The sequence below is a fragment of the Aegilops tauschii genome, chromosome 1 (genome assembly GCF_002575655.3).
Source record: "Aegilops tauschii subsp. strangulata cultivar AL8/78 chromosome 1, Aet v6.0, whole genome shotgun sequence".
In the NCBI taxonomy this organism is placed as follows: Eukaryota; Viridiplantae; Streptophyta; class Magnoliopsida; order Poales; family Poaceae; genus Aegilops; species Aegilops tauschii.
In genome coordinates, this window is record NC_053035.3 from 493,528,576 (window position 1) to 493,548,569 (window position 19,994).

The 19,994-nt window shown below is 46.9% G+C and overlaps 2 protein-coding genes across 2 annotated transcripts; both read left to right on the forward strand.

Annotated features, from left to right (window-relative positions):
* Positions 1-7,104: 7,104 nt before the first annotated feature.
* Positions 7,105-10,564, forward strand: LOC109748254 (solanesyl-diphosphate synthase 2, chloroplastic). Its single transcript, XM_020307293.4, has 6 exons — positions 7,105-7,716; positions 7,868-8,013; positions 9,034-9,161; positions 9,253-9,356; positions 9,459-9,586; positions 9,676-10,564. Exons 1-6 carry the CDS (start codon positions 7,563-7,565, stop codon positions 10,222-10,224), a joined length of 1,209 nt encoding a protein of 402 aa, XP_020162882.1. The 5' UTR covers positions 7,105-7,562; the 3' UTR covers positions 10,225-10,564.
* Positions 10,565-13,234: 2,670 nt separating this feature from the next.
* Positions 13,235-19,155, forward strand: LOC109748253 (mitogen-activated protein kinase 10). Its single transcript, XM_020307292.4, has 10 exons — positions 13,235-13,626; positions 14,411-14,819; positions 15,736-15,863; positions 15,953-16,012; positions 16,598-16,747; positions 16,848-17,003; positions 17,128-17,339; positions 17,427-17,525; positions 18,132-18,277; positions 18,357-19,155. Exons 1-10 carry the CDS (start codon positions 13,603-13,605, stop codon positions 18,773-18,775), a joined length of 1,803 nt encoding a protein of 600 aa, XP_020162881.1. The 5' UTR covers positions 13,235-13,602; the 3' UTR covers positions 18,776-19,155.
* The last annotated feature ends 839 nt before the right edge of the window (positions 19,156-19,994 follow it).

The following is a 19,994-nucleotide window of genomic DNA, read 5'->3' on the forward strand; positions in this document are numbered from 1 at the left end:
GTTACAATTTTAGAAAAGTTTTATATATCTAGCTAGGAAGGGAAGAAGAAGAAAAAGAAGGATAGGAAAGAAGAAAATAAGAAGAGGAAAGAAAGAAGAAGAGGAGAGGAAGAAGAGGAGAAATAAATAAGAAGTGGAAAAAAGAAGAAAAAGAAGAGGAGAAGAAGAAAGGAATAGAGGAGAAGAAGAAAAAATAGAAAATATTCTTTTCTTCTTCTTCTCCTCTATTCCTTTCTTCTTCTCCTCTTTTTTTTCTTCAATCCTCTCCTCTTTTTATTTCTTCTTCGTTTTCTTATGTTTTATCGGGTCTGTCGTCGTCGATATATACCCCTCCCGATAACTTCAACACGAGGGGGGGTCGATATACCCCCTCCTCGATAACATTATTTTCCCGTGTATATATGTCGTCGTTGTCGATATAACCCCCTCCTGATAACTTCAACACGTGGGGGGGGGGTGTCGATATACCCCCTCCCCGATAACATTATTTTCCCGTGTATGTATGTTGTCGTTGTCGATATTACCCCCTCCCGACAACTTCAACACGAGGGGGGATAACTTCAACACGAGGGGCGGTCGATATACCCCCTCCTCGATAACATTATTTTCCCGTGTATGTATGTCGTCGTTGTCGATATAAAACCCCCTCCCGATAACTTTAACACGTGGGGGGGGGTCGATATACCCCCTCCCCGATAATATTATTTTCCCGTGTATGTATGTCGTCGTTGTCGATATATATAACTCCCTCCCAGATAACTTCGACATGATGGACGGTCGATATGTATACCCCCTCTCGACCGTGATAACTTATACCACGGGAGCACCCCCCGGCCCTCTCGCTCGACCAAAACTCTCGAGGACACCAAAACCCTAGAAAAAAAGATGTCGGTCTCCTACCCCCTCCCGCCGCGCCCCTACCCTTGAAGCGTTGCCTAGGCCACCCCAAACCCGGAATAAGCTAGGTCTACGTTTGCACTAATATATCCACCTGCTGTCATGTTTGTGTAATAATTGCCATGTTGTAATATTTGCAGAAACAATGGAGCACGGACGAGATGAGCAAGCAGAAGAGGTGTTGGGGGACATAATCTTAGCCGGAGGTGATATCTTGTCGTATCTTAACGATAATGGTGGTCTGGAAGAACAGGGTGAAGAAGCAGGCTACGGTGATCGAAGAGTGGAGGAGGAAAGACATGACGGTGACCCAATGCTGGTGCAAGAAGGAGCCCGTGGTGACGGCTCCGGTGACCGAACAGAGTCCGGCCAGGTAAATATATTAGTTAAGCCTGTGCTGACTGGCTAATTGATGCATTCATTGTTTTGGTATGTACACATATTAATTAACACTCGTCTTTCTTCTTTTTTCTAGCCCTCCGGATCGAGCACAACTGCGGTAAAGAGACGAGGCCCGAAGAGAAAGTTGCGCTCGGATGAAAGGTTTGAGATCACAGCAATCGCGCGCGACGGCCAACCGATTGAACCCCTCCAGACAAAGGATGCTTTTGCTGCTCAGTGCGGGGTTCTAGTTAGGGACAAGATCCCGATCAGCATCCACCAATGGTATAAGCCTAAGAAGGAAGACCCTGAGGTGTCTTATGTCAATGATATGTAGAAAGATGATCTTTGGACTGAGCTGAAGGCAAATTTCACCCTACCGCCAGAGGAGGATCCGGAGAAGCCAGTTATAGAGCAATTAATCAAGTCTCATGCTCTTAAGAAGATGGCAGACCTATTCAGGAGGTGGAAGAATGAGCTGAAAACGTTTGTCGACAAAGAAGAGACACCAGAATTCATCGGCCGGTATGAGAAGATCAGAGATCACTGGCCCGCATTTGTGGCCCACAAGACATCGGAAAAGAGTAAGAAGATGTCAGTGACAAACAAGAAGAATGCTGCGAAGAAGAAGCTTCACCATCGCACGGGGTCAGGTGGCTACCTCAAAGCTCGGCCTAAGTGGGCCAAGTCTGAGAGGGATCTGCTTGATAAAGGGATTGAACCAGAGACAATGAACTGGCCAGACCGTTGCCGGACTTGGTTCTTCGGGGCTGGCGGAACCTTGGACCCTGTATCAGGGAGGTGTCGTTGGATGGACGAGCAACTTGCAATACCCGTCAAGAAGCTTAAGCACTATATCAATGCAGCGCAGCAAGGGACGTTCGTTCCAGACAGAGAGAACGACGAGCTCACAATGGCCCTCGGGAATCCTGAGCACCCTGGACGGACACGAGGCACGCCAGGCTCCGTTCCGTGGAAGGCTGGTTTTCCGGACGCGGACGGTTACAAAACCCAGGAGAGGAGGAAAAAAGTGGAGCAGATCCAAATTCAGAAGCTGCACGAAAGGGTTCAAGCGCTAGAGGAACGAGACGGCAATCGAGATGCCGAAACTGCCCCCGAAGCTACACCGCCATCTCAGCGGAGAAGCAGCGTGGCTTCCACCGAGCTGCCTCAGCTGGAGCATGCGGCTCCTGCTAGCTACCCCGTGGGTGCTATCACGGAGTCTCAACATTGCCACCTTATGGCGGAATGGCAGAACTTGAAAGTCAAGGCGGCTGTTGGCTCTGTTTTACCTACTGAACCCGGCGCAACCTACCACTGCCGGCCGATTCCAGAAGGATATGCTAGGGTGATGGTGGATGAAATAACGGAGGGATTTGAGGACCTCCAGCTTGATCACCCTACCGGTGAAGGGGAGACTCGGCTGGGTTTAGCTCTGAAGACTCCATGCCTATGGCGGAAGGAGCTCATCAAGCTTCCGAACTGGACGGCTCCGGCGAGTAAGGGCACTCCGCCTCCTCCTCCGGCGAGTGATCAGGGCACTCAGCCTCCTTCTCCGGCGCATGGCGGCACTCCGCCTCCTTCTCCGCCAGCGCCGGCGTGCCAGAGCAGCCAGCCTCCTCCTTCTCCGCCTCGTCAGCAAGGGCGGAAGAGACCCGCCGCCGCTGCGGCTGCTCCGGCGCGTCGTAGTCCTTCTCCTCCGCCTCGTAAGCAAGGAAAGAAGACAGCCGCAGCCGCTCCGTCTGCTCTGCCGGCGTCTAGCAGTACAGCTGCCAGAGGCGGGAGGCAATACAGATTCGGTCCTTCTCTGAAGACTCCAGAGAAGTTACCATATGAGAGGACCGAGGAGGAGAACGCGAAGATCGTGCGAGCCGAAGTGAAGAACTTCTTTGAAGGGGTGAAAGCAAAGAAACATCCACCTCCGGAGGAGAAGGTAGATCCGGTGAAAGCAAAGCGCACTCTGGCTGCCCTGACAAAACCACCAAAGTCTCCGCCGAGAGGCAACTATGAGCGCGTTCTTGCAAAGGCATATGCCGAAGCGGAGCGGTCGGGAAGTACTGTCAGTGATAAAAGGATGAAAGAACGACGAGCTGGGAAAAAAATTGCCCAGCTCGGCGAACAAGTGAACCAATCGTGCCCCCCGCTCAAGGTGTCAAAAGACATCATCGCTAATGATCCGAGTATGGTGCCCGGTTATAGCAATCTTGGAGATTACCTGCCCGACGATGTACATTATGAAATCATGGAGGTGGACGAACACAAATACCATTACGGGAAGCCTCTCGTCAAAGATGTCAGATCTCTAAGCACGATGATGCGAAGACTACATGATTGGTACATGAAAACCTGCAGAGAGTCTGATGGGATGAGTACTTTGACGCTGAGAGTTAAACCGGAGCATGACCTCGTTGGAATTGAACTGTTGAATGTTCCATTTGAGGATTTCTTCCAGTTTTACAATCAAAAGGCCCTCGATAAAACAACGATCACTTGCTACTGTCTGTAAGTAGTACTACTTCTGTCATTAAGTCTCTCTATATAGGTCAGCTCTTTCATTGCATGTATTTATACTTATCCTCACTATATTATGCAGATTGAAGATCGCCGAATTGAAGAAAAGACAAATCGATGATATTGGGTTCATTAACACAAATCTCATAGATGCATATACGGTTGAAAAACATCCCAAAGAAGCCGAGGCCAACTTGCTACCATCGTTGGTATTAAATCAAAACAAAGATATAATACTCTTTCCTTACAACTTCAAGTGAGTGTTACTGTCTTGTGCATATTTGGTTTCCCTTATTAGTCCAGGTTATGGTAATGTAATTGATGACTTATGCATGCATGCGCGGCTTCCACTATATTCTCCTAGAGATTAAGCTTGAGCCGGGAGTAGTAACCGTCTTAGACTCGAGACGAAAAGATCCCCAGGACTATGCGAACATGACTCAAATGCTCCAGAAGTAAGTTAAATCGATCATTATCCACCATATCAGCAACTTTGTTCATTTCCTGATATCAAGTAATTGTTTTCTTTGTCTGGCAGGGTTTGGAGAAAATTCACCTCAAAAGCTTCGGGACTGCCGAAGAAGCTGCAATTTAATCACTCGAAAGTAAGTACTATAGTAGCATGTTCCGCGCATCTCCTAGTGATTCAAGCGGTAGTTTCATCAATACCATTTAGCATGCTTGCTTATCAGTTTGATTGACCTCTATTTCTTGTAAAGTGGTTGTGGCAGGAACCCGGGAATAATTACTGTGGATACTACGTTTGCGAGTCCATCCGCTACCATACCTGTGAGCGGGGCTACACTGAAGAACAATATGAAGTGCGTAAGCAATAATATTCACAATTTTATTTTATTACCATCATTTGTGTTGAGTTTCATTTATTCATATATATATATATATGTATTGACCCCCTTCTTCAAATTAGATGTTTCGGAAGCGGGATGAACTCCTAGCAGAAGATCGTATGCGAGGAATTCAAGAGGAATTGGCGGCATTCTTCCTTGACCACGTGATCGCTGAAAACGGAGAATACTATGTGGACCCTGTGTTCCTACAATATAATTAGGAGATTGTATTGTAAGAGATAATTATTGTATATATGTAGCCGGTAGTGTCGGATAGATATACGAGAACTTGTTGTTCGACCAATATCTCGAAGAAGGAGAGGTGGTCGATATCACTTCTCTCTGTATGCATATGTTCATGACGATCTTCTGTTTCCTTCATTTGATTACTAGCTAGCGTGTCTACTCCTCTCCATACGTATATAGTACGTAGCGTCGACCAAGCACGGAGATAAGAGAGGACACTTCTCTCTATTAATTAGCTAGCTAACACAATATATGAAACACCTAAATTAACCCCCCAAAACCCCTAAACCACCCCCTTTCAAACAAAAACAAAAACCTCAGCTCCTGCCAGGTGCTGACGCGTGGATGCCTATTGGTCCCGGTTGGTGGCACCAACCGGGACCAGAGGCCCTCCTGCCTGGGCTCCCCGCACCGGCCACGTGGACGGCCTTTAGTCCCGGTTCGTGTAAGAACCGGGACTAAAGGGCTAGGGCATTAGTAACGACCCTTTAGTCCCGGTTCCAGAACCGGGACTAAAGGCCCTTATGAACCGGGGTAAAAGCCCCTTTTCCTACTAGTGTTTGAACACATGACTAGCTTTGGGCTGCGTCCTCGATATGCTAGTAGGAGTTATCTACCAGTAGATGGTTGGCTTTAGGATGAGGTGTTGGTAGTGACGGTACGAATAACCACCAGTACCCTCGGTAGGGTAGTGAATGTGGCCGGAAGTACCAGAAGGAACTTCGCACATGGGGTTGACCCCAGGTTCATGCCCTCATAGTGAGGTAATATCTTATGTCCTGATTTGCTTTGTATTTCGTGGGAGCACCTTGTGCGAGGGGGTTGCAAGATGATGATATTTGTGACTACCGAGAGTATGGTGTATGGAATAGATGGGAATGGCTACCCCTAACCTCACCTTATATAGGGGGCAAGAGCTAGGGTTTACAATGGCATTAAGTGACTTCATGTCAATGGCTTCTTGGCTTGTATGCCAAGATGATCTCCTTGCTCCGAGTCGGCCCCTGCACTACCTCCTGAAGTCGTGCTGCCGTCAGGCCTCCTGGGCCCCAAGGCCGGCCCAACACCAGTCTTCCTGGCCGATGGGCCATCCTTAGTGTATTGCACCGTCAGGTAGTTTTTAATGTTTGTTAACAAACTTTTATTTGGTTTCTAGGAAGGAATTCAGGAGGAAGCCCCTTTTGTTAAAAAAAAGAAAACCAGACTACTAAAAGTTCTACAACGCGAAACATAAAATCTATTTGCTTTTAATTGAACCACATGTGGTGCTTCGCTCGTAGGTCCCTGAATTTAGTTAGGCGGTGCAATATTGCATTTAGGACAAAAGAACAAAATGTCGTACCCTCTCTCTCAACCTCTCAAAATTCATCACCATCACATTTTGACAAGGCTTTCTGGTAAGACTGCTAGGGCACTCAATATCCACTGAACAGAGTGCATGATCTCTTTGTCCTCGGACCAATCTTCATCTTGCACCTCTTGCTTGCTTGTCGACCAGCCGTCCTCACCCTCCACCCTCCCCATTGCTATAGGGAAGGGGATGGAGAGCATGCTGGGCCAAAACCCTTCCCGTGTTAAATGAGAAATTGCACTATGGTTTTCATTTTTTGGCTCATGCCATACCTCACATGTGTGTTATTCGTTCGATTGTTTTTGGCTCGGTGAGTGCGTTAGTCCACCTCTCTTCGTTTCCCTTCTTCTTCCTTCTCTTCTCCCCCTCCCACCCCCCCCCCCCCCCCCACACACAGTAGACCTAGGCATTTGCCGGGCCGGATCAAGTTCCAATAGTCAAAACGCAAGCCCGAGCCCGTCTCCGCCGCCCAAAAACAACTCTCTCCTCAAGTCCGAGATCGGCCCAAAATTGACTTTTTCGGTCCAGGCCATCGATGCCTAGGTCAACCCCATACACTCCTTATGCCGCCCATCTCTCCTGCGTCGAACCACGATGAGCCGGGGTGCGGCGATAGGTCAAACCTCTAACATTCACCCTCGAGAGGTTTCTATACCCCCTCCGATCAATTGTAATTTTCGCTGCTCCAGTACAATTAACATGAATCGGAGGGAGTAGTCATTTCACGCGTAGGCACCTAAATTTTACCTTAAGCCACGCAAGACGGCAATGGTGCAAAACCACATCTTTTCAAGGACCAAAGAGCAAAAGGCAGTGGAGCAAGTCAAAATCGGAAGTGATGATAGAGGCCCCTATCTCTCTCACGCACGCACGGCCAGGCAGCGGCTGCTTGGCTCGCTCGTGATCAGAGGGGCTCGCAGCTGGGTTCTATGGCCCTCGTGGATCCACAAATCCCTCTTTCTCCTCCTCCGCATGCCTGCCTCCATATTTTAAAACCTCCCTCCACGGCCCCTCTCCCACCACCACTCCCCCACCGGAGCCGCCAGCAGCCATCCAACTCCTCCCCGTCTCTCCTCCCCTTTTCTTCTCCACGCAAGCGCAAAAGAGGCATCGTCACCAAATTGGGCAAGATTCTCTCTTTCCCGCACGCAACCAATCGCCAGCCAGCCAGCCAGCCAGCGTCACTCCTTCTCCTGCGGCTGTCATACAAGGAGAAGAGGCTCCAGTGATTTTGCGGTTCTTGGGAGCTCCGAGCGCCTGAGCTGGCCTGCGTCGTTGGAGCCTAGGTTCTTGGATTGGCCGGCGAGCGAGCGAGCTTGCTTGCCGAGATGCTGTCTGTGAGCTCGCCGAGGATGCACATGAGCCGGAACGCCGTGGATTTGGGCCTGCTGGCCGCCTGCCGCTGCCGCCGCTGGGCCGCGCGCCCGGCGCCCAGGCGGCGCGCGCCATGTGTTTGTTTCGTGGCCGCACCCAGCCAGACAGGTTTGTTTGTGTGTCTCTCTTACCATGCCTTATCTTATCTCTGCTGGTTGGTTCAGAGACGTTCAGTACAACACACTACGCAGCACACGTCCTACCTGCAGTACCAGCGCTGCTGGCAGTGAAGCTGAGCTACTAAAATTCGTCTGTGCAGGTCTCGCGGCGATCGACGTGCCGGCGGCAGAGACCATCGCTAGCGCGGCGGCCGGGACGGCGAGGCTCCCCGAGCGCGTGTCCATCGCTTCGCTCTTGGATGTCGTCTCCGACGACCTGCTCAAGCTCAACAACAACCTCAAATCGGTGAGCGCCTTCTTCCCGAGGTCACATTCTCTTTGCTAAGCTCACTCAAATTTGCTTTGGAGACGATGCACCCCCTGTGTAGGCAACTGTACACGTGTGAATGAGTAGTTTCCTTCTTCAGAGTCTGTTTGATGGAACCTTGTTGATCATGTTATGGAACTACATGCGAAGTAGTTCCTCCGAAATACGCTGCGCCGGTTTTATTGGCATGATATTTTACTAGCGATGTCATCCAGGAATTCCTTGGTCCCGAAACCGATTACAATTCCTTATACAGTACCATGTAGGAGTAGAAAACAAATGTGAATACACAACACCTGCAAGTTCAGTCCAAATAATGCACACCTGCAAAAGAAAAGGTGGAGGGCCTCAGTTTGAAGGAGATTCTGCTAGGTTTCTAGGTGTATGCTTTCAACTTTGAAGTGTGTGCTGTTTGTTTTTCAACTTCAATCTCGGATTGGGATGGAGCTGTGTTTGAACCAGCTATGGATAGTGTTGATTTTGATTAGCAAACTAGATATTGACGGACAGTACATCAATGGATTGAAAATCATGCAGTAGCTACTATGCTTTCATGAATTATTCCAAGTTCATAAAATTAAAAGGGACATATACCGTTGGGCCCAAAAGAAAGAAAAATAAGACATCATAGTTCGCTGTGCACAAGTGTGCATCGTTTAACTGTTCTTTAGAAGGGGGTTGCACATAATCCACATGACTACAGTCTATAGACATGACTAAAGACAGGGACAGCTTCCTACTTGTGCACGCCTTTCAACCGTCCAGATTCTAATCATGTAATGGCCCGTGTTTGATGACTTGGAGCTGTGAGTAGCTGACCTTTTCTGAATAGGCAATCTCTGTTTGCGTGATCAAGAAAACAAACTTCAGAGCACATATCAAATTGATATAATATACGCATATTTACACTAGTTCTCTAAAGAAGATTTTTCTAGACTAGTTCCCGTTGAGTTGCTATTTTCTGCAGTAACAACTAAGTTGCTGACACGACCTCAATAGCTTATTGGTGCAGAAAATCCAGTTTTAGTATCTGCCGCAGAACAAATTTTTGGTGCTGGTGGAAAGAGATTAAGACCAGCATTGGTTTTTCTGGTGTCCAGAGCAACAGCGGAAGTAGCTGGCTTATCGTAAGTTGCTCTTCTTGTTGCAGACTTACAATTTCAAATATTTTTTGTTTTCAAAATCATGCACTCAGGCCTTTACACTTTTGCATTTCAGGGAGCTAACTACAGAACATAAACGCTTGGCAGAGATCATAGAAATGATTCACACTGCGAGTTTAATACATGATGATGTCATAGATGATAGTGGAATGCGCAGAGGTACAACTAAAATTGTTCCTTTTCTTCATTGTTTATTCATCATACTGAACTCGGTTTAATGAAGAGAGTATATTTTTCTAAACTAGATGTGATTATTTGCAGGGAAAGAAACCATTCATCAGCTATATGGAACACGGATAGCCGTGCTTGCTGGCGATTTCATGTTTGCACAATCTTCTTGGTTTCTCGCAAACCTAGAGAACATTGAGGTTATAAAGCTCATCAGCCAGGTACTAAATGACTCTGAGCGTAAACCTCATCCTCTTCTGTAAAAACTATATACGATCGATGTTTTTCTGAACAACTGGCGTGCTCACAGGTGATCAAGGACTTTGCTAGCGGGGAGATAAAGCAGCAATCGACCCTGTTCGACTGCGACGTCACCCTGGACGACTACCTGCTCAAGAGCTACTACAAGACAGCCTCCCTGCTCGCTTCAAGCACGAGGTCCGCGGCCATATTCAGCGGGGTGAGCACCGCCGTGTGCGAGCAGATGTACGAGTACGGCAGGAATCTGGGGCTGTCGTTCCAGGTGGTGGACGACATCCTCGACTTCACGCAGTCGGCGGAGCAGCTGGGCAAGCCGGCGGGTAGCGACCTGGCCAAGGGGAACCTGACGGCCCCGGTCATCTTCGCGCTGCAGGAGTCGCCAGAGCTGAGGGAGATCATCGACTCCGAGTTCTGCGACACCGGCTCGCTGTCGGCGGCCATGGAGCTGGTGCACAGGAGCGGCGGGATCCGGCGGGCGCAGGAGCTGGCCAAGGAGAAGGGCGACCTGGCGCTCCAGAACCTGCAGTGCCTCCCCAGGAGCCATTTCAGGACCGCCCTCGAGAACATGGTGAAGTACAACCTTGAGAGGATCGACTAGACGGACGGATCATTCAGTTGGTCTGTCTGAAGATGAGATGCACCTGCAGGTGGGCCCAGATTAGCTTGTACTGAAATCCTGCTTGCCAGTATCATGTCGATTTCTCGGAGATGGTCGGCGCGACAGCGTCACGAAAAACGTCGTCTATTTTTGCATATCGTGTAAGTGCAAGGTAAATATATCCACTGTATATGCGAAAGATGGAGCTGTTCTTTTAATTAGTAGTATAACATAAGATAGCCGTAGTTATTTTTTTTCTTCCGATGAAAAGGAAAAACATGTAATTCCGTTTATTTACAGTCGGAAGTATGAACATGAGTTAACATCATGCCCTGTAAAACCTAGCGTGCGCCAGTCTGGACCGCTGAGATGTGTCTTCATATTTTTCTGCTGAGAACTTACACACGTAGTGCATTTCTGCCCGCTCGATGCAGAGGCCGAGGGTTTGTAGAACATCATTTTCCACGGAAAAAGATGGCGATGAAGAAGAAAACAAATTCTATATGATGACCTCGCAGCCAGACAGATAAAATTCAAGTATAGTTCGTAAATAAAAATTAAAAAGAAACTTTCTTCCTTCCAATTTTTGTTTGCCCGAAAGACAACTTTTTATCTCCTTTTTTAGGAGAAAACTTTTTATCTCTTTGCACTCGTGTGGTTCAGAAGTGAAGTAGTAGTAGTGGTAGATGCCGGGCGGACGGGCGGTTGGGTCGGATGGATCCAGCTGAGCGGAAACGAACGGACATGGCGCACGTTATCGTCGGTGGCCGCACCTTCTCCTTCCTTTCTACTTGTATTATTTCTTCTTTTATTAAAAAAAATATGCAACAAGTGGTCAGTGATGCTCACCTTTTCCTCACAGAACAAAACAAAGGGAAAATACTCGTGAATGTATTATAAAGTGGTCGCCAGGTTAGGATACTCCCGCTCCAAGTAGGCGTATTCTATTATTATTAGTCCTGAGTGGATAGTACTCTCTCCGTTCCAAAATAGATGACCCAATTTTATACTAACAACTTCTCTGTCGGTGGCTCTCATTAATAATCAGTTGATTAACCACCGCTACTGTAGTTTAAGGGCGGCGTCGGTACCGGTACGACTTTGCCGACGACGGACGGACGGACGGCGAGGTCGATCCTTCTAAATGGCCGGTTCTTAATGACGAGATCGACGGAGATGCAAATGCCGCTCGGCGTCGCTCTACTCCTTGTATCCAGCTGCACCGTGATCAAAACATATTTTTTTTCTTTTGAGAAACGTTTGATCATGCTAGTATGGCAAACATCAAAAGATAATACTTTCAGATCCATAGATCATCTAGCGACGAGTAGAAAGACTTAAGCGAGCTGAAGGCGCGCCATTGTCATCGCCTACTCGCATGAGGAGGTAAAATGGATGCATCTACTACTGGTATCCATTCATTTAGATTCTCCTAACACGTGGAGCTGTCATGTTGTACGTACAATGTTGGAGAATCATTGGGGAGGAGGGAGGGACTGGGTTGGGTTGGGTGGTAGAATTATTATTGGATAGTAGTAGATGGATTCATTCATCTCCTCCACGTGACGGTGCAGGCAGATGAACGTGATGATGTTCTTTTATTTACAATACACACTACGGAAGGAAGGAAGGAAGGCAGATGCTACGTACCGTCTGATCGGATCCTGATGGTAAGTCAAAGCCGTGTGTGTGTGTGTGTGGCTTTCAAGGCACGGCCAGGTTATTTTAGCTGGCGTTTCAATTCCGTCACGCACGCCCGCCCGCCACCTAATTCTGCAACTGCACCGACCCGAGAGAGAGAGAGAGAGAGAGAGAGAGAGAGAGAGAGAGATGGTGAGCGAGCGCCCGTCACAGGAGACCTACCCCCAGACCTACTTCAGCAACTCTCCTCCAGCCACCCGGTGGCCATGGATCCACCGCTTGCTCTCTCTCTCTCTCTTCTTTGAAAATATGTGTATGTGTTAATTAAGATAAAACATTCCACCGCAGGCCTTAAGTTACAAATTTGGAACCTTTAGGGTACCCTCCAACCCTCTTCGGTTCAACTTAGAAAAAAGAAAACCCTCCTCAGTCCAACTAAATGAACTAATTTCTCGGAATTCCGGCCCAAATTTAAAATTTAGCTCGCTCACCATGGTTTTCCTTGTAACCGGAGATCGCAATGCAACCTAAGATTACGCATGACCCGAGAAAGTAGTTGGATTATGAAGCGCTAGACTGTTGATCGGATAAAGTGGCGGACCCCTAAGGAGGTAGAAGCGGGGCTTCGATATCGCATCGCGTGGGCTAATGCATTTCCCGAAGGTTCCCATCTTTCTCATGAATTTTTTTCCAGGTGTAATAGGGTCTCATGAGTCTACGACATTTTTTTTTTTGCAAAAATGACCAGATCTATTATAAAGATTCACCGGAAGTACAAAGCACCTCAAACATAATAAAAATTATATCGAGGTCAATGGACCACCGAATGACCATTGCCGTTGCAAAATGAGCCACGGACACGCCGCTGTTGTCGCTTCCATACTGGAGCCGACCTAATTGTCGATGACATCCAGAAAGTCTTCGTGCACATGCCCCCCTAAGGACCAACGCCCTGAAGCCGCAGTCGTCGCCGTTGAATCCTTGAATCGATCTGAAGAACCAGAAACCAAATATCGCTGAGAGTGTAACGCATTTAACGCTACGACGGATAATGCAGCCACCCCCGTAAACGACTGTAATGTCTTTATCTTCTCCATATAGCCCTCTCCTTGGCGAAATTCTTGTGATACCTTTCACTAGTCTTCTCTCCTTGGTGAAATTCCTGTGACACCTTTCACTAGTCTTCTTTTCTTATAACTTACTAATATTATTATGTAAAGTTTTATCCCCTCGGTTGATTTAAAATTCAGACCACCAGTAGATGAGCGGTGGATAAAGCAGAGATGCGGATCGGGCGGCGCATAGCCATCCAACGAGCATCGCGCCGCACCGGCAGCACCACCAGCAGCCGCAGGCCGCAGCCCATGGCATGTGGCCCAGACGCAACGCATCTCTCCCGATTAAAACCAACAACAACAACGGCAAGTCGGCAGACATCACAAAGAAGAGAAAGAAATCTACCTCCCCCCCTCCCCCCCTCCCCTCCGGCATCCCGCTCCCCTCCCCTTCCCTTCTCCGGCGCGCCGCCAGATTAGATCGGGCCAGAAGAGTCCGTCCGGCACCCATCCCTCGCTCCCCCGCCGGCACCTTGGGCCCGGCATCGGCCGCCGCGGCGTACGTGTGAGTTTGTTGGCGGCTCGGCCGTCCGGGAGGCGCGGGGTCCGGCGCCGCGGGAGGGCAGGGGTCCGGTCTCCGGAGCGGCCTTGGAGCGCAGATCGGCCCGCCCGGCAAGCGGCAATGCAGCAGGCGCAGCGGAGCAAGGTGGGTTCCGACTCCCGAGCCGTCCCTCCCCCTCCTCCTGCGTCTGTCTAGTAGAGATGATTTGATTTGTGCCTGTTCTTGCGGCGGTGTCCATGCCTGCTGCTCATCTCGGTTCCAGGACGACGCAGGCGAGCCGGCGTTTTCTGAATCCTCGCTGCCCTGTTTTCAAATTCATTCAAACTTCTTTGACAGATTCTTCGCTACTTTAATCGGGATTTCGGTGCTGCCAACCCTTCCTTTAGCCGAAATCTTTGATCTGCTATTTCTGTCAGTAGAAAATTAGTACTCAAATGCCGTCGGTTCCTTCCAATACGGCAACACCGTGTGATGAGTTGCAGACAGCCCACGCCTCGCATGGGAAAGTTGACCGCCTCCTTGCCGCTTCCTGAATCCAGATGCCTCCGGTGCCAAACGCTAGACGAAATCCGCAAGACGCCGCTTTTCCCCTGTCGCCTGTCGGTGGTGCGCAAAGCTTCTCCATTTTAATTCTTGTTGGAGTCCTCGCAGATGCCCACCAGCAACAGCAAGCAACCGGCGTTCAGTGGCACAAAAAGTTTTAAACTGTTTGATTGCTTGCCGGTGCTTTGGTTTTTCTTAATGCCTGGCTCTGTTGCAACGTGGCCACTCCAAATCTCTGTCGGTCTCCAATGATTTTCTCCACCCCCCACCACACCAATCATTCTGCTACTTCAGTTCCCCAAACCAACCGTTTAAAGTTCTCTCTATTTTAACAGCTGGGCTTTGAGAGTTTGCTGATTCGGTGTGTGCAATTCATGTTTTGCAGAGTTCGGCGGAGGTGGACTTCTTCACGGAGTACGGCGACGCCAACCGGTACAAGATCCAGGAGGTCATTGGCAAGGGGAGCTATGGGGTTGTGTGCTCTGCCCTTGATCTGCAGACCAGGCAGAAAGTGGCCATCAAGAAGATACACAATATTTTCGAGCATACCTCCGACGCCGCGCGGATCCTCCGTGAGATCAAGCTCCTGAGGCTCCTACGGCATCCTGACGTCGTCGAGATCAAGCACATTATGTTGCCTCCCTCCAGAAAGGACTTCAAAGACATCTACGTTGTTTTCGAGCTCATGGAGTCTGATCTCCACCAAGTTATTAAGGCCAACGATGACTTGACAAAAGAGCATTACCAGTTCTTTCTCTACCAGCTACTCCGAGCCCTCAAGTACATTCATACTGGTAAGAAATCGTTACCTTCAAGTCTACTGTTGTTGCTTGGAAAACAATGTTTTACCCTGAAGGTGGTGTGTGTTTTAGTTTACAATCATGTGTAGTAGGTTAGATCCTCTTTTCATCTCTTTTTCACTTGCCTCTGAAACACTCCCCCCCCAGAGGCTTGCTCTTCAATATTAAAAAGTCTAATGATGGGTCAGTTATGGTTTCCACAGTGTGCAGAACTAGATAATATACACTGCAGTTTAGTCAACAGATCCTGAGTAACAGTTGATACTTTAAGTACCAAAATTTGACTTGCTTCGAGGGTAGTCAACCAAGTTTGGTTAACAACAGGGTTTATCATTTGGTATTAAAACCTGTGTATCATCATCTCTCAACCTACAGTTGCATCTTTCTCCGTTTGCTTTGTGCTACGCGTTGCTAGTTCACTATCTTTAAGATACGTATCATCCCTTATCAACAATTCTTAAAATATGACCATATTACATCTATTCAGATATTAGCCTACATTCTCTGAATTCCTCAAAGTGTCTTTTTTCCTTTTGAGGCCATAGATCATCCCGTAGCTAAAACAACGACAATAATTATTAAATGGAGGGAGTAGCAGTCAAGATAAGTACCAGTCCATATCTGATTCAACCTTTGTTCACCTCTTGAAATTAAATATTTTGGTGTTTTGTTCATTATTTATCCCTTTATATCGTAGGCACTGTAGCCAAGACTCTGTAATCTGATTGCTCGTTGGAAATCTTTTGCACTTACTTGCCATCACAAAGCTTGTCATTTGTTTGAATTGACACTACCAGATATTGCACCCGAATGTTTTTCTTTAGTGATACACTGTAGAAAATGTTACTTGATTGTGTATTATATTTTTATCACCACTTTTTTTGCTGATAAGGAGTTCATATGGCTGCAGCTAGTGTTTACCATCGTGACCTGAAGCCCAAGAATATTTTGGCGAATTCTAACTGCAAATTGAAGATATGTGATTTTGGACTAGCACGAGTTGCATTCAACGATACCCCAACAACTGTCTTCTGGACGGTATGTTAGCACAAACTCAATTTATGTTTTTTATAGCAGATTTTTGATGAAGTATCATAATTTATAGATATTATGCATAATCCCTGCAGGATTATGTCGCGACAAGATGGTATAGAGCTCCAGAGCTCTGCGGATCCTTCTTCACGAAGGTGAGGTTTAGAGTTCATGGCTTTGTGCTTATTAAAAAATGAAGAAAAGAACTAGGTTCTTAATCTGTTGACAGGCTTATGGTGTAACAAAGAACATGCTTACAATTGTTCTAGCATGAGTTGATTGAACTGTGAGCTGTAACAGGCAAATGGTTTATGGTTCTGTATCATTGTCTTCGCTTTCATCTTCTCTTATGATAGGTTTTCTGGTGAAAATTAAAAAGCACTATGTACCTGTTCATCCTATGCTTTATTGTTATGCTCTTTTTTTGTCGAAGTTATAAATGACCTATGCTTTATTGTTATGGTTTCTCCATCTTTTGTATAGATTAGATCTGTTCGCTGTCATTTCTATCCTTTTGTATTTTGTGACCAATTTCATTCATGAGTTGATCTTAACATTTGTTCATCCTATGTTCTACATGAATACTTGATCGCTTTCCTCTTGAATAGTAACTTTGACTACGATCACGTGAACTTCTATTACTCCCAAAAACAGCAAGTGCATCTTTAAGTAATTTCCAGGATTTTTATCAGATGCATGTTCTTAATCTGTTTTGGATTTTTGTTTCCCCCAAAATGCAGTATACACCTGCCATTGACATTTGGAGCATTGGGTGCATTTTTGCCGAGGTGCTGACAGGAAAGCCTTTGTTTCCTGGGAAAAATGTTGTCCATCAGTTAGACTTGATGACTGATCTTCTAGGCACACCTTCAATGGATACAATTTCTCGGGTACGGTACTGAATTCAGGGAAAGAATATATATTTAGTTTCTCTGGTAAATGTATTCAGTAAGCCCAAAATTTGACTTTACTGTATTTGTTCCTTCCCAGGTCCGAAACGAGAAAGCAAGAAGGTACTTGAGCAGTATGAGAAAGAAAGACCCGGTCCCATTTTCTCAGAAGTTTCCTAATGCAGATCCTTTGGGAGTAAAACTCTTGGAGAAGCTATTAGCCTTTGATCCAAAGGACCGTCCAACTGCGGAAGAGGTAGTCTTATGGTGCTATTTTGTCTGTCTGATACCTTGGTTTCTTCTCTCTGTTTGCAGCATTAGTTTGTTATATTTGTATGCAGTAAGTTGTAATGTTTCCTTCAATATTTGTATTTTGTCAGGCATTGACTGATCCATACTTTAGAGGCCTTTCCAAGCCAGAGAGGGAACCATCCTGTCAGCCAATCAGGAAAATGGAGTTTGACTTTGAGCACAGCAGAGTGTCAAAGGATGATATAAGGGAGCTGATATTCCAGGAGATATTGGAATATCATCCGCAATTGCTGAAGAGCTACATTGATGGCACAGAGAGGACAACCTTTCTCTACCCAAGGTTTTAGTTTTTCTATGTTTCTATTCCCTCATCTCTGTTTGCTGTGTCAACTCTTACTGACAGCAATATCTTGGTTATGTTTGTCAGTGCTGTCGATCATTTTAAGAAGCAGTTCTCTCATCTTGAAGAAAGTGATGGCAGCGGCTCTGTAGTCCCAGCAGATAGAAAACATGCATCTCTTCCTAGGTAATGTTGCATCGTACTCTTGTCTTGTGTTCATTTCTTTTCCTTCCATATCACTGGCACGTAATCAAACGACTTGCTAATGGCATACTTTGAAGTGCACTGCTCCTTTGCTTCATATTAATATGGGTTGAGTTTCAAATAATGGGATAATTATCATGTTATGAATTTGGTATGAGTTGATTATCTGGATAGTGAACCGGGCTATATAAACTTGAGAGTGAAGTGACTGGGATCTATGTGATCACAGGAGTTCAAAGATCTACTACTGTAATCAATTTTAAACTTGAGAGTGAAGTGAGTGGGAAATTAATACCCGGTTTTCTCAACGGAGTTGGGGTTACAATTGATATATGTAGGTTATCAGATCAGATTGTTAGGTCCTGTGCGATACTTTATCATCACTTTGTTAGTCGAGGTTCTGTTCCGAAATCTAAGTGAGGGCTTAATCAGTATGGTGTTCAGAATGTTGATACTCGAGACCCACTTCATAATTTGGTCGCTTTTTTGCCACTCAGTTAGCGCACCTGTATGCCTTTCATCATTATATGTTTTAATATTAGTACGGTAAGCCTGCGCTATTGCTGATAAGCATCTTCATTTTTGCAGGTCCACTATTGTTCACTCGACTCCAATTCCTGCGAAGGACACTCGGCCGCTCTTTGGCAAGCCTTGCAACAAAACTTCCTCGGAGACAGGGAGGTATGCTGGGAATGGTCACGGTGCTTCTCAGGCTTCACATGCGGCACAAGCAGGTGCGTCTGTGTTCATTCTGCTATTCATATTTTGTCGGCATTTACTCAAAACTTAATGTTAGACTTGCTTGTTTCGCAGTGGTTTCACGGAGAGCTGCTGGTTCAGCGTTACCTTATGACGCGGCAAGCAGGCCGGCGATGAGCCCAGGATGCCCTCAGCAGCAGATCCCACAAATGTATGGGCAATATCAGCATCAAGCAGCTCCTGGTGCCGGTGCTGGGATACCACAGGCCATGGGGGGCTATGCCTGTGGGGCGTACACCAAAGGCACGGCACCTAATGCTGCTGCTGCTGCTCCGGCCATGAGAGCACCCCCCTACCGCCACCTTCCGGCAGGGCAGAAGAACGGCCCTCTGGACAGACTGGCGGTGGAGACCACCGACATATACACGCGGTCGCTCAACGGCATCGTTGCTGCCGCCGCGGCATCCGCCGGCGCCACAAGCGCCCATAGGAAGGTGGGCGCCGTGCCGTTTGGCATGCCGACGACTTACTAGCGGCTAAGAAGACAGCAGCGGCGCGTCTCTAGACTGTTCGGTCGGAACCCTAGCAACCGGAGGCATTGGCCTGAAATAAGTTGGCGGATGAGGATCGTCTGACGACGACGACGACGACGAAGGCATACAGAGATAGTAGGTCTGAAATCCTCTTATAGGCTACACACAGAAGACGGAGGGTGGACCGTGGATGGGTGTGGCCAGACGAGCTGTTTATTTAGGTGGAAAATGAAAATTAATTAGCCGGTTAGCGGCCGGCTGGAGACAGGCCAACTCAACACAGAAATGAAGTCTGTACTGTGTTACTGCTACTATCCAACAGACTAATTAATTAATTAAAGGGATGATGGTCCATTGATCATCATCATATGATTCATTCATTCGTAGATCTACCATACATGCTTTTTTTTTGCTCGAGAAAATAGTTGCCATGGGAGGAGTCCGTTAAGAGAGACCTGAAGGATTGGAGTATCACCAAAGAGCTAGCTATGGACAGGGGTGCGTGGAAACTTGCTATCCATGTGCCAGAGCCATGAGTTGGTTGCGAGATGTTATGAGTTTCACCTCTAGTCTACCACAACTTGTTTGGGACTAAAGGCTTTGTTGTTGTTGTTGCCCTTAGACTGAAACTGCAATGCCCTTGACTTTCTGCATCTACAATATTCATGTCAAAATTAAATTTGCTTTGGGCCCCTTGACTTTCTCAGTCTAAAATATTCATGTCAAAATTATAATCTACTACTAACTCTGTTCCTAAATATAAGACGTTTTGGCAGTTTTAAATTGAACCAACGCATGTCTTATATTTAGAAACAGAGAGTGTATTCGATAGCATATCACATACATAGCCAAATATCACTATCTACAGAGAGCAAAATTGCACCGTTGTCATAAAAAATACCCACTGTCAGCACATTAAGCAACTACATCCATTCACCATTAGCAAATCAATCGAAATACGTCCATTCACTATTAGCCCATTTGCATACATAAACATCCGTCCACAATTAGCCATCCAAGCCTTCATACACATCAATCGAGTAACAGAGAAGAGGAAAACAGAGGAGACAGAGAGACGGGGAGGGAGAGCAGCTGGTTTCTAGATTTTTCATGCACCAGTTACACATTACATAGTTTCACAAATAACATATGCACAATTCTAATGTCATGACCATTGACCAAGCGGCCAGCTTGGTAAGCTACCAACAACAAATTGAAA

Excerpts from the sequence above, each read along its gene's own strand:
- LOC109748254 (XM_020307293.4), top strand. The coding sequence starts at position 7,563 with ATGCTGTCTGTGAGCTCGCCGAGGATGCACATGAGCCGGAACGCCGTG. Across the intron at positions 9,162-9,252 it reads GCGGAAGTAGCTGGCTTATC|GGAGCTAACTACAGAACATA; the intron begins GTAAGTTGCTCT and ends TTTGCATTTCAG. Across the intron at positions 9,357-9,458 it reads TGATAGTGGAATGCGCAGAG|GGAAAGAAACCATTCATCAG; the intron begins GTACAACTAAAA and ends GATTATTTGCAG.
- LOC109748253 (XM_020307292.4), top strand. The coding sequence starts at position 13,603 with ATGCAGCAGGCGCAGCGGAGCAAG. Across the intron at positions 15,864-15,952 it reads CAACAACTGTCTTCTGGACG|GATTATGTCGCGACAAGATG; the intron begins GTATGTTAGCAC and ends TAATCCCTGCAG. Across the intron at positions 18,278-18,356 it reads TTCACATGCGGCACAAGCAG|TGGTTTCACGGAGAGCTGCT; the intron begins GTGCGTCTGTGT and ends CTTGTTTCGCAG.